The 14,386-nt window shown below is 38.6% G+C and overlaps 1 protein-coding gene and 1 long non-coding RNA gene across 3 annotated transcripts; both read right to left on the reverse strand.

Annotated features, from left to right (window-relative positions):
* Positions 1–270: 270 nt before the first annotated feature.
* Positions 271–5,320, reverse strand: LOC146507516 (high choriolytic enzyme 1-like). 2 transcript variants are annotated; one of them, XM_085176476.1, is made up of 9 exons: positions 4,274–5,319; positions 4,019–4,046; positions 3,876–3,926; positions 3,456–3,587; positions 2,837–2,954; positions 1,987–2,165; positions 1,594–1,675; positions 1,257–1,381; positions 271–1,163 (listed from the first exon to the last, which is right to left on the reverse strand). In XM_085176476.1, coding segments are annotated over exons 1-9 (771 nt in total). In that variant the 5' UTR covers positions 4,328–5,319; the 3' UTR covers positions 271–1,161. The 2 variants fall into 2 exon arrangements, with proteins under 2 accessions (XP_085032602.1, XP_085032601.1); XM_085176475.1 differs by lacking the exon at positions 271–1,163 and having other exon boundaries at positions 1,249–1,381; positions 4,274–5,320.
* Positions 5,321–8,580: 3,260 nt separating this feature from the next.
* LOC146507517 (uncharacterized) lies at positions 8,581–14,271 on the reverse strand. Its single transcript, XR_014876937.1, has 4 exons — positions 14,154–14,271; positions 13,930–14,058; positions 13,602–13,683; positions 8,581–13,504 (listed from the first exon to the last, which is right to left on the reverse strand). It is a non-coding gene; the product is annotated as an uncharacterized LOC146507517 (long non-coding RNA).
* Between the last annotated feature and the right edge of the window lie 115 nt (positions 14,272–14,386).

Below are 14,386 nucleotides of genomic sequence, written 5' to 3' on the forward strand. Positions count from 1 at the left end.
GTTATTTAGTCAGACAGGCAAAGCCAGCATGAACTAGTACAAACAATTACAGCAACAAATGCCGGATCATTGTTCAGGCGTGTGCATGACTGAGGTTTCATAACAGTTTTTAACAACAGTTATGAAGAAACACATCACCAGAAACTAAATGGCTGATCAGATTACTATGTGATGCATCATGATGGTGGTGGGCATATTCAAGTCTGTGGGTGTTTTAATCTTCTCAATCTAAACACTTGCACTGAACTGACTCCACCCTACAATAGAAGAAGTAGCACTCTAATCTTGAGAGACATGATCCACTCTCTGGTTTCAGTTTTTTGATGGTATGGTAGGATTTTAAATGCAGAACATGTATTTATGTAGTAGTATTTGTGCATTTGTTACATTTGTTGCACATTAAAAAAGGCACCTGTAACATTCTGTCCAACTTTAAGCAAAACACATATTTCTAAAATAACTTAAAATATAATAATGAAACAATACCGCCCCCTGTTGCTTGAAATATGGAATTTTATTTGATAGCACTTCTTACAGAAAGAGACAACAAACCAAAGATAAAACCCCTCGAAAAACAAAAGCAAGAAAAATTAGAAGACATTGTCAAAAAAATCGATTTTTAAAATATCAGAAGAACGATTCTTCTTCTTACACTTGTGACACTGGACTGTATCTACACACTATATCTTGTTGATACATGTTGGTCATGTATAGAGTAAGACAACAGTCATGATCATTCCATGAAAGATTTGACTTTTTGTTTTGTTCACATATTTTTTCACTTTGCTGTTTTGCCAAACAAAAAGTTTTGAGACATGTCGCAGTCACAAGGTTTGGTTCTATGTCTGCATCATTTACAGTTACAAAGTTAATTATCAAACTGCACAGATTGAGAAATCCATTAATGATAGTTTATAGTCTAACAAAAGGGGAGAAAACCTCAACAGAAAGCGAGATAACACCATCACTCTCTGGTATATAAGCCTGCCGTTTAGCTCGTAAAACAAAGACCCAGAACTTCAACTCTCTAAATGTGATATTTGCAGCACATTTTATGTTTCTTTTATCATTTTTAAGTATAGTGGATCCAATCCCTTGGTGTAATGCTGGTGTTTGGGCATCTGAGGAATCTGGATGCAAAGTTGAAGGTTCTTGCTGAATTTCTGGTTAGGAAAAAGAAATCAACTCCGATCAGTACTTGCTTCGTACAAAAAGATAGCAAATGTCTTTTTTCTGGGTGTGTCTTAATTACTCACAGCATTCATAAAGCCTTTTTACACGAGCAATGTCATTGGCACTCATTTGGAAAGCATTTCCAAAATTAAGATTAGGATTGGACCTAGCAACAATCGTTGGCTGCCCATTCTTGGAGAAGCCGAATCTAAAAGAACAAACAACAGCACACAAACACACATACGCGGTTATATTAGGAAAACAGAGGAGAAAATGGGCCCATAAAGTATTTAACAACAATCCATTCCCCACTGAGTGTGTGCATGTTTTTGTTAGTCTGGATTACATTTTCTTGCAGAAAATGCAAAACATGTAAGGGAATATAAAACCTTACAAAGTCCCTCTCACACAGCAACTCACCTGCCATAGTGCATGACAGAGTTGAAGTCATAGCGAGTCCGCAAATTGTTGGTCTGCATTTTCATAAAGTTGTGCTCTTGTCCTAAACAGAAATTTTCAGAAAATATTACATGTTTTTATATGCTTCCACTTCAAAATCCGTCTTCAGTCTCAGCTCTTTGAAGATGGATACATCGAAATGCTAGCTAATCTCTCCTGTGGTCATTTGTTTGATAGTCTTGGGACTAAAGAAATACAAACCAAATCTTCTATGCAGTGCTCGCTTGCAGTGTTTTATGTGCTCAGTTCGGAAAAGCACAGATTACTTGTAATATGTACACTGCTGTGAAACAGGAGGATGTCCCATTGTGTACTAAGTTAACTGCAACCAGCGTTTTGGGTAGTTCAGCTGACCTGGGATGATGTTCTCGGTAAGGATCCTCACATGCCGATCTCTGTCAAAGCGGACATGCTCGTGGTGGAAGCCCAGAGCATGAAGAACCTCATGTTGAACCGTCGACTGAAACAAGCAACCATTTCTCTGTAGGGAGATTTCCTGTCCTCCACTCTGATGGCCCACGTATGAATAACACCTGATATACACAATGACATCACTTAAAAAATAGATGGACTGTTCTATAGCCTAGCACTGTGCATCCTCCTCCTTCAGCTAGTCATGCTAAGGCTAAAGTACCAAAAAAAGCAATGACTGTAATCATGTGACCGACTTTGACACTGTGGCTCTATAGACACTGCTCAAACCACACTTTAGCTTTTGTACTTTAATATCTTAAATAATATTTTAAAATAAAAAACACACATATCCATTATCAACTAAAGTAAATAAACAGATACTGGTCAAATCAATCTCAGAAGATTTTTAAACATCTGTCGTCCCTTAAGCATCTAATAACCCACCAGATTCATCTTCTCGCCTTACAAGGTGCCAGTCTCTAGTTTTGGAACTAGTGGAACAAATAGTATGTGAAATAATTAAGAGCAGATGAATAAAATGCTCTTTACACTCCTATGCAACAGTATAAATTTCATCTAGTAGCAAACAAAAATAAAACTGGACATTTTACAGTACAAGGTCAATGCAGAATGGTCCTTCAAGAACCTGTTTTGATGACACATACAGAATATTTGTAATGCAATCATTTTCAGAATTGCATTTTTGAAGGGTTTTGAGGGTGTGGGTGTATCAGTCCTGTCCTGCCATATAAATACAAGTACAGTCTAAGTACAGCAAGTGCATTCTCACCCTTGTCCAGAGAAGAAGTGAAGGAAATCTGTGTGGCTTGTACGCCAGACAAACCGGACGCAGGTGGAAGCGTGGAAGGTGACTAGGGCATTGATGATGACGTCGCGCTCTTGGTTGCCTGCAGATTCAAATATGAGTCTGATGAGGAGCTTCTTCAGTATTCAGGATCTTCAATATGTTTCAGCCATTTCAACTTGGCAGCATAAACAGTATTTACAATCTGTGCTGCTTCGAGGATCTCTGAGTTCCCATCGGAATGACATCTATCTATCTATCTATCTATCTATCTATCTATCTATCTGTCTGTCTGTCTGTCTGTCTGTCTATCTTGAAATAGAAAAATTGAGAAAGTGACATTAAATGAAAACATAATTTGAAAATTGTGTGCATCTGTGTATGATATCAATTCAGCATACTTATACAAATATGACTTTTCATTTTAAATGCTTTTTAGTTAATCCGACAATAAAACAGCATAGTTAACAAAGCAGTATTTTTGGAAACCACTTGAAATATATATTATATATATTTATATAATAATGGGTTTTATTTAACTATTTTTATCCATCTCTCCTTTTCATAAAGTCTGTGTTTAATGGTTAAAGTTTGTACTGCTTACTGTATTCAGGTCCAATGGAGACAGGTACATAGACATAGGGTCCAGTTTTAGGCCACTTGCAGTCAATGGCTGTGCATGGATCAGCATTCCTGGTAGTAGTGGGTACAATGTCACCATGAACCAACACTTTTGCTGCAGAACAACAAACAGAGAGTGGTTAAATGCTCGATACTTAGGCTGCCATTTGCTCAGTTATGTCAAAACAAACAACTTTATTGATCGCACAATTACAATGTTTGATAATAACACAAATAAAACAGCTGACTAAGACAAGCCAGTAAATGACCAAAAGGTTGATTGATCATTGTGTCTGTTGGGAGTCTATTGTATGTTAACATGTCAGTTCTCAGGGATCTTTCATTTTCATCCAGAATTTATATGTTAACAAAAAAGAGTTTTATTTTGTAAATCTTCACTTACCTGAGTTAGCATTGACTTTTTCAATGATCGCTGAGGCGCCCAGAGACTCATCTGTGGATACAAGAGGAAACCAGCAGATTAACTTTAAGCTCTTATATTAAAAACACCTCAATATGTTGGAAGTATTTCATCACTGAACGCACCAGTTATGTTTCTAATGACAGCAGCCCTCTGCAATAAAAAACAAGACATTTTCAACTTACTCTTAATCACATTTGAAACCACACTGACAAATGTTATTGTTGGCAAACAAAAACTATTATGTGAAATTACTTCAACTGCATCACGCTTAAACGCTCATAACAAGCAGCCATGCCTGTTAAGCAGACATGACTTTCACAGAACAGCCGGCAGTGTTGAACAACATTTAATGCCTTTGCTGGAAGAGTCAAGCTTACCAGACAAATGGCTGTCATTGACAGGCAGACGGAGAAGAAAAAGGCTGGAGTCATGATGTTGGTCTTCTGCAGTTAACCTACAGTCAAAATCTGAACAGCACTGTTTAAAAAAGAACTTCAATGAATGTAACTGCTGGAATAGAAAGGCAAATAAGTGGGATACAGGCAACCCAACAGCTGTTCATCTGGATGTTAACTTTTCTCCCAATGAAAATGCTGAACAGACAACATCCACATAAAGGGAATCAGATATCTGGGATTTCCCTACGTAGAGGATTCAGCATGCAGGGAGATGATATGAGGAGGCTTACCTGTTGTACCAGGTGTTTGCTGGATGCAGCAGGTGTTCGGCTGCTCTATCTTTATAGATAGTTCACACAGGGTGTGGCTGAGGTTTCAGGGCTGTCTTTTTAGTTATCAATCCATTAGTTTCTTTTTGCTGACGCCGAAACACTAAAGCAGCAACAAATTTCCAGGAAGGAAACTTCAATCAAGGACATTGCAAACATTTTTTGAGGCTGACGTAAACATTCAGAGCATTAAATAATTGCAATTAAAAGTTGCAAAGCCCAAAGAAATGCTGATGGAAATTAAATTTCAATCAGACTGGAATGAAATTCTTTTAACAACATAATTACCTTTGGGCAAAATAGTCAATAACAACAACATTTTATTTCCTCACATGTACTCAATTTGCACCTTTGCCTCAGTTTGCAAAACATTTCATTGCTAGCTTACAAAATAAAGTTCTTCCTTCTGAAATTCAGTCAAGCATCACATAAAGGAAATAGTCACATAAAATGCAAACACTGAATATGTGGTCTGAATGAACAAAGATATGAAGTAAGGCGCTAGAGAAGGAAAACCAAACAATTCATCAGACCTTCTGGGATAAATGTGCCATAAATTAATTAATAATCATTTTAAAATCCTGTAACATTAGACAAATGGCAAACTATGCGTGATTTGTTGTGGGTTGCTGCGATGTCTTATATAATAGTTAGAGTTTAATATTTTGTGTAGATCGAGGTATTAAAAATAGCTTTTTGGCTATCTTTAATACCTCGGCTCCTGAGTAAGGAGAACTGTCTCTATCAATTCTCAGTAAGCAAGACACACATAAAAGAAGATTATGTATGAATAGATGAGAAATTTCAAGTGACAAAAGACTCAGTGCTACGTGAGACAAAGGGCTGGGGTGGAAACCACGAAACAGGTTTTTATAATTAGTTTTTCTAAATAAAGCATCCTTGCGTGCAACCTGATCAAACCACAAGCTGTGCTTAAAATGATTACATAAAAGATCAGATATAAATCAGTAAATGGAGAAACAGAGTTTAAATGTTCATTTTATTTCTTAAAAAACTATTTATTTAGTTATCTGTTCATAACAATTGATCCACTTTTTTCTTGGAATTCTTATTTTTATTTATACACAGAAAACAGTTGCAGGTGGATGATTCAAAAATGAGGAAGTAAAGCTGTCAACAACAAAAGTAGGCTAATGTGTAAGAAGAAAAAAAAACACCTCTAAGCTGGCTCACCAGAGAATACAAATAACAAAGGACAGCATATTTTAGTAAGGAGGTCTATTTTTGAATTCCTGATAGTCCCCGGGAATGGAAGCAAAGGCGAAGTGTGATCTAAATAGGAGTGTTTACTGGAAGCTTTTGGGCAGCACCACAGTTGAGATAGGGACGTGCTATGCGATGTGCTGTGAGGCCAGAGTGCTACCCAATTCAACACTGTGCAGCAAATCACGAGCTTGTGATATCCCAATATGTAGAGCTGGTACACTTTACAAGTGTCAAAAACCTTTCCCTTCTTTCTTATTCTTTTTCTTAGAAAGTGGAGTTCCAAAGATCACTCTCAAACTCAGAGAGGGAGAAAAATAAATGCTAAAGATTCTAAAATCAAAACCATACACAAAAGTCCAATTCCATCAGATTAGAAATACAAATCTTTAACAAACTAATAGTGATTTAAGCTACATTAGCTAATGTTTTTGACGCTATTGGAAGAAAAAAAAAATAAGCAGACACTTTATAAGTCACAGCAATGTACACATGTTATGGCAACAGTTTGAACATTTGACATATTTCATGAATTGTGTTTTAAATCTGTGTCACTGATTTGTGTCATGAAATTATGCCTCCATCTTTCTGTTGCAGCAAGAAAAGTCTTATTTACGCCAATGGTGGCAAACCACGCAACTTAAGCAGCAACACCTCTGTGGGTGAGCGCACTGTCACATCATAGTAATGTGGGACGCCTCTTGGTGTTCGCTCGCTCTGTGGTAGAGTATCATTTCCTGTTCCTGCTCAAACACAGTGGTATTTCTGAGTAGCTTATCTGCTTAGCAATTTAATTAAAACTTTAAAATCCATTCTTTTTTCATAGTATAATATTCACGTGCTTCATCAGAAGCACAATCTCTGTGTCAGGGTTCTGGGTCTGAGCAACCCAGGATCCCTGAGCAGTTATGGACTGGTTATATTATATGTATATTTGGTGTTGCTGTCTCTCTTCTTCCTGTTTGCGGATGTGTGTATGTGTTTCTGCGAGCGCCGGTCTGCGGGCGCCTTCAGGCCGGGTGGGTGTGGCCCTGCTGGTGGACTGGCCACACCCGAAGCCACACACCTGCTCCTGATCAGGCCTCGTCGGGGGAGCTACTTAAGAGAGTCTTGGAGCTCCCACCGACGCGGGATCATTTCGTGAGACTTCCCGTCAGTTCTCCAGTTGGTCTGTTTGTGAGTGTGAGCTTACCAAGTGAACTGAGGGTACTAACTACTGCCTCTATTTTCCCAGGAAGGATTGCTGGATGAGAGGGCAGCAGACACAGAGTGCACTGGCATGAGGGAGCGGACACACGAGCACAAACACTGGGAGAAGACACGGAGTGGAAGTCGGGAGCACACGGGGATGTATTGTTGTGTGTACAGTTTTCACTGTAAATAAACGCACTGCTTGTACATAGAGCACCGCGCCTGGGTCCTCCTTCCCCACACCCCCCCCCCACGGTTTGCCATGCCAAACCGTGACAGAATGATCCCGCCAGGCATGGACCCAGCGGTCTCTGAGGAGAGGCTCAGGAGGGAGGTGATGGACAAGGTTTACCGCCTATGCGAGTTGTGGGGGGAGAAGCCCGCGGAAGGTTTGCGTCACGCCGTGGAGAGGCGGCTGCAAGAGACGCTGTTCAAATTCCCCTGGCTGGTGGACTCCCTCAGTTCAGTAGTCCTGGACTTCCTGCTCTCAACTCTCCACCTTCACTCTCCTACTCAGGCTGCTCGCCAGCCCGGTCAGCTGGTGGATGCACAGCCTGACACGCCGGCCCCGACGTCTACCCGGAAACGACGTTCGCACCGCCGGCGTTCCTCACCGCAGCCGACTTCCCGGACATCTCAAGAGCCGGCTGTGGTGAGTAATAAGGACACTTTTTCATTTCTCACCCCATTTGCTTCTTTGTTTTTAGTGGATGGTGACACCGCCGACGCTGCTGTAAGCCAGCCAACAGTGCAGCTAGCGTCTCCTCGTTCAGCGATCTCCACACCGCTCAGCTCTTCACCATCTGTAGCAGTGCCACCTGCTACGACGCCACCCGGACCTGCTCGGCCCGAGCCGGAGGAGCTCGTGCTGCCAGCCGAGGAGCAGCTCAGCGAGCCGTTGGAGCCAGCGCCGCTGCCGGAGGGACCTCCACGTCTAGCGCGCCCTCCACACCGTCCACATCCAGCGCGTCCACGTCAGCGACCATCGCGTCATCGGCCATGTACCACATCTCGCTGTTGCTCACCGGAGCAGCACCGCCGGACCCGGGGCAGGTCACCGGAGCAGCACCGCCGCCGCCGGACCCGGGGCAAGCCGCCGGAGGAGCAGCTCAGCTAGCTGAGGAGCGCGGCAAGCCGGAGGGGGCCGAGCTGGAGCTCAGCGAGCGGAGGGAGTGGGACGAGCCGGAGCAACCCGCGCCGCAGCCTGAGCTGGAGCTCAGCAAGCCTGTGGAGCCCGCGCCGCCACCGGAGGAGCTCAGCGGGCAGGAGGAACCCGTGCTGCCCACGCAAGACCTTGGAGAGCCGGGGGGTCAGCATGTCCGCGTCCCGCACGTCCGCGACCCGCACGACCACAACCAGCACGTCGTAGATCAGTCTCAGAGCAGCATTTCTAATTTTGATTGAAACTGTCAGAGAAAACGGAGACTCGAGCGAGCCAGGATATTAGTTTACAGAGGCTGTTAAAATTATGTCTAACGTTAAAATGTTGGTGACACAGTAATTTCATCCTAATGGTACTGACATATTAGGGTTCATTTTTGAGATAAAATATCATGAGGTAGTCTTGATTTTTTAAATACCCTACAAGCATTACTGATGAGTGAAGCTCTGCACAAATTGACAGAAACACTGAAGCAGCTACACATTTTATTCTTATTGTCATGTATGTCCTATTTGTCAGGTGACAGAAGAACAAACACAGAGCTCAGAGAGTAATGGTGACACAAGATCACAGGTGAAATTGGATGATGACTTGTTGGTTCATGACTGTATTTGAAGCTAATTTTATTTTTCTATGATACCTGATTTATATGGAATATGGCTGAAGTAAAGTAAAGTCTAAAATACTTAGTCGTTTGTTTAATAGTAATTTTACATTATATAATTCATATTCATATTTTTGTTTAATTTAAGACTAAAATTAAATTAAATGAATGAGAGGTAAAACTTGAGGGGGTAGGGAGAAATAAGTGTATACTTCTGCCTACTCTTTTTCAAGCACAAAAAATGGAATGATATTTTGTAATGATTGTGAATGTACATGTTTAAAATAAAAATGAACTGAACTAATTCACATATAAAACTATGAATTGAAATTTTAAATGGTTTTAAAGCATGTAGAATAGCATATGTAGGCAAGTATATTTCTCCTTTTTCTATCAAGAAGCAAAGATGAAAAGGAAAAAAAAGAAAAGAAACAGGGCAGGGTTCGGTGGTTGAATCATCCGTCCCCACCAATGCCAAAACCAAATCTACACCCTTGAGGTAGAAGTGATTTGCAGAACAACAAATAACATCAAGAGAACAAAACCATGAGTAACTAATAATCAGGAAATAGAACTTAAACACAAAACACTGGGTAACAATCAGGACAATGACAAGCAGGTTGACATTTCTGGCTTTTAGCGAAGAAGCTGTATATCTTTTGGTACTTCATGTCACATTGTATGAGTTTACATGGTCACAGGGGTATAAAACCAAGCATTTATGAAACAAACAAACAACAAAGATTTATGAAACAAGATCACCTTTGTGATGAACTGACTTTGAGACTGCAAGCCTGTCCCTTGCATCACTAAAAGAGGTCACATGTACACACAGTACCAGACTCTGTGGCCATACAGTGGTTTAAGTTATTTTTAAAGGATAACCAGGTTTTATAGTTGGATGAGCAAACAGCTTTTTTGATTCCCTGAAATAGAAAGTACAAAGGATTTGGGAACATGATGTCTGCCATCACCATTTTCCCAACCACATTAAAATCTATGTCCTGTTCCACCCACTGCACACACCCAAAGCAAACAAGCCCATGCAAACAGAACACACCATATTAACTCAGAAGAAAAATTAAGCTTGAACAACTTGCTGAACACAGGCAATCTGATTGCCTGATATTGCAACTATAATCTCTATCTAATGTTCTCTGTCATTCAGTATTGTCACTGTGATCCTGCTTTTCTTTAATTTTTTGCTCCTTGTTATTATTTCTGTTGACAATGGGAGTGATAGTGTGTAATGAAATTGTGCAAAGAGTAGCTCAGTTATCATAGTTTTGAAGGAATGGTTTAAAAATAATTTGAAATAACAATTGTTGTGTAATCTTTGAAGATGTTTTAGACTACAGGTAAACTGGAGTTTATTTTTATTGATGATGTAGTTATCAAGTTTCCCTTATAGATGACAGAAGAACTATTTTTAATAATTGTTAAACCAGTGAACAACCGAAACCCCTTATTTACTCTAAAGTGAGAGGCCATTCCTGTCTGAAAGGTTTACAAGATAAGAGTCAAGAGATGATTAGTTTTTCCCAACATGCACATTTCTCCGAATGTTCTTAGCTCCCTCGACTACTCATCCATGTAGTAACCACAAAAGGATTCCAACTCAAATAAGCAAAGTTTTTGTGTCAGAACGAGATGTAAATCTTGCAGTCTGGCTAAGATGTTAGTTAACTTGCAATCTGCATAATGTAACCTGTAATTTTTGTGGAGTGTTTCAAACTACAGTGATGTGAAAAAGTATTTGCCCCCTACATGATATGTTTTCTTTCTTGTATGTTTGCTGATCTGAAACACTGAAGTGTGACAAACACAAAAATAGGAAATTAGGAAGAGAGCAAACACGTCCTAACACCACTGTATGTTGGTCCTGCAATGCAATTCTTGGTGGTTTTTAGGGTTAAAAGATCTAGGTTATAATAAATATGTTTCCATCTTATGACTAAAATAAATATTTGCTTTCACTCAAGATTTATTGAACAGTATACAATATCAACTACCTGCATTATTTTAGAATCAGTACAGATTAGGAAGCAAGAAAACAAAATAATATAACAACTACATCACAATGTGCTGGGAAATCCAGATGTGTGACTCCAACAGGAAGCAAAATAAACAATGAAACCACCAGTGAGCTTTAATAATTGATAAATTGTCAAGACAGCTTATAAAAATTATTGCCAAGAAACAGATTTTATTACAGCAGTATAATCATCAAAAGTCATCTCTGGCTTTAAGTTATTTAATTTATTAGTTGGAGTTGGGGAATGGTTGCAACACAGCATTGTAAGATGGTGAAAGATGTACCCTTAGGCCCCCTCCTCGATTCAGAGATGGTCTGAAAGAACATTTTTGCAAATATGTGATGTCTTGATAAATCGAGCAGATATTTGAAGTTTACACAGCACCATTCTTGCCTGAAAATATCTTAAAATTTTATTTTGTGATCCAGAAAGAGTAATATTTCAAACTCCGCCACTCTGCATTCCTCCGCCACTGCCTCATTTGAGTTTTGGAGGAAGTGCATTGTGGGATATTGCATCTCGTCATTTCGAGCTGACTGGAGACCAAAACAGCCAATCAGATTTTTTTGCATCCAAGTTTGAGATTGGCTGGTTTTGTGGCAGAAATATAATGGTCTACAGAAAGAGATGAATGTACACGGGCAGAAATGTTGAGAAGGCAAGCAACACATTGCGAGCAAGCACAAATACAAAAACTGAGCGAGAGGGGCTGCTCTTGTGTGTGTATATGGATAATAGCAAACACTGAAATACATTTTTTGCACGCAACAGTGAATTTTGTTCACACAAATTTAGCTTTTCTTTGCTCAAAATAAATTTCTCCTCAAAATGCAACACTTGCGCCTGCAAATTTTTTTTACTACGCTCAGAATAGTGGCACAAAAATAACGCCATAGATAAGAAAGTCTGCTGGGGGCAAAAAAAAGTGTCATGTTCTTAATGAAATGACAACAAGACTGCCTTTCAGTTTGTGATAAAAAGAAAATGAAACTGAACTAAAGATCAAATCCTGCCACTTTTCCATTTACATTTTGTTCTCATACACAAATTTACTTAATGCAAAACTTCCCAAAGGTACAGGAAAATTTGCATTAAGCAAATTGTTTCTCGTACGCATGATTAACCTCTGCTTCTGTCCTCTTCTTCAGACATGAAAACAAGCACAAGAATCAAACGAAGCAGGGAGACCAGTCCACACCTAAAACACTAAAAGGCCTGGATCAGTTCTGTTTTGAAATCTCTCGGCCCTTATTTCTGAAGTGAAGTTGTGGTATATTTTGATTTTAAAAAAATTTCTTCATGTAAAAGTAACCTTTTCTGGAAGAATAACACAAGAAGAAGGTTGGCAACAAAAGTTACCCTCTCACAATTTGCACCTTTACTAATGTTTTATTGAACAGTATACAATATCAAGTACATGCACACCTTTAGGTTTAGAGCAGATTGAACTAAATAAAACAAATAAAAAAATGTTGCAAATAACTGAATGATGTCATTTTCGTCTTAGTTTAATAGTTTCTTCTATTTTGCAACATTTCTCATGTGGTCATTGATATGAACCATCATCGTAAAATAAGCAAATATTTGTCCTTAAAAACTTTTAATTCAAGACCATTATTGTGGAGTGTCTCAACTCTGTGACCAATCAGTAAAAAATATTAAAAGAAACTTGCCAAAACTGTTATAACTGTTCTACTTGGACACTTACTCTAAAACCTTACCGACTTTGGTAAGAGTATTGCAACAACATAGATAAATAAAGAACAATTGTTGAAAAGGAAGATACATGTGAAACTATCATCTTCTTTCACCTGCTTGTGTTTAGGGGTTGCCACAGCAGATCTGCCTCATTTTACTCTATTCTTGGGATTCTCTTCAGTCACACCCTCTGCATGTCCTCCACCACATCACTGCATCTTCTCTGTGGTTACATGCTTTTATTTGTTTCAACTAAACGTTTTCTGAGAACATACATTTTTATTTGCTTTAAACTGAAGGACAGTTTCACTGCTACCACTGACAGTAGGCGACTCGCCTCACTCTTTCACACACTTTTGAAAACAGTCTCTACAAATCTCTGCTGATTACTGACAAAAGTAAAAAAAAAATTGCAAAAAGCTGCAAGATTAAAAAGAAAATGCATCAACACAACAATATAATGTCTTTGGTAATGATGTGCATGTCAAAACAATTGTAATGTGTACAAACAAATTCTAAAGTGGATAGGGAAGTGTGCTCCTGATTTCAGAACTGCATTAAGTGTGTTTAAGTAGAACAAATGTAGGACACATTTTGAAAACAAACTGTCGTTGGTACAATAATAATAATAGTAAAAAAAAAAACACTTAAATATAAAATTGAAAACAAAACATATGCTTGAAAAAATTAAAAACTATAGAAAAGATACACTTAAAAATCTTAACATAACATGGAACATGAATGGAAATCATATTTGCTTAAAATATGTATTGAAATTTGTATGTTTAAAAAACAAATACAATATTAAAAATTGAGAATCTCCTTAGTAAAATTGTGGAATCAGTTCCTAGTCAAAATATGACCTTTTGATTTTCCCTCAGTTAGTGACATTTCTTCATCTGACGACTGGGCTATTTTCAAGTTTGTCATAATTTTCCTTCACCATTGAAAGCTCTGCTGAAAAATCTAAAACAAGCAAACAAAAAAGTCAAAAATATTAAAAATACGATATTCAGGTTTTGGTGAAGTTGAAGTTGTATTTATTTTCTTTAGAAATGTTTACCTGGAAGTGAGCAGTTATCAGTCTTAAGTGAGAGTTCAATTGATTCCATCATCGTTTTCTGCAGCGTCTCTAGGATGTATTGCTAAGATAGTACCAAACTTTTAATCACTTATCAAAGAACCAGTGAGAAATACATTTTAAAAACATAACTTACGATGCGTTAGAGGTTGCTAGGACTGAGGAAAGTACTCAAGGAAACACACATTTCTTATAATATCCACTCAAACAGAAAAAGGCATTGTGTAAATATTGGACAAAGAAAAATTGATGTGCAACAGTATGGTTTAAATTGTGTTCTTATTATGTTTAAATATAAAATATAACAAACCATCAAGGCATTCAGCTTCTTCAACATGGTATTTTTCGCCCGCTTAAACATTCTTATTTGAGTGCACATGTCTCTCAATAGTCTCCCTCATGTTGTTCAGTGTGCCTGGTCCTCTGAATGCTGCGGCCTCTAGAGTAAGACATAAAACGTCTGTCAGACTTTTGATGCAGAATCATGATAAAAAGAAATGTATCTTAGTGGCAACTTATAAATCTCTTTATTACTGATGTAGCTTTCTTCCATAATTTCTTTAATTTTCTGTGTCACACTGTTGTAGACATCTTTCTTCTGCGTCCGGATAATTTTATTGAGTTTTGCCTTGATTTTTTCCTCCTTAGAGAAAAAAAAGTAAGTGTATATATATATCTATATATCTATACATCTATATCTATATATATATCTCTATATCTCTCTCTCTCTCTCTATATCTCTCTCTCTCTCTCTCTCTCTATATATA

This window comes from Neolamprologus multifasciatus, chromosome 11 (assembly GCF_963576455.1).
Source record: "Neolamprologus multifasciatus chromosome 11, fNeoMul1.2, whole genome shotgun sequence".
NCBI lineage: Eukaryota > Metazoa > Chordata > Actinopteri > Cichliformes > Cichlidae > Neolamprologus > Neolamprologus multifasciatus.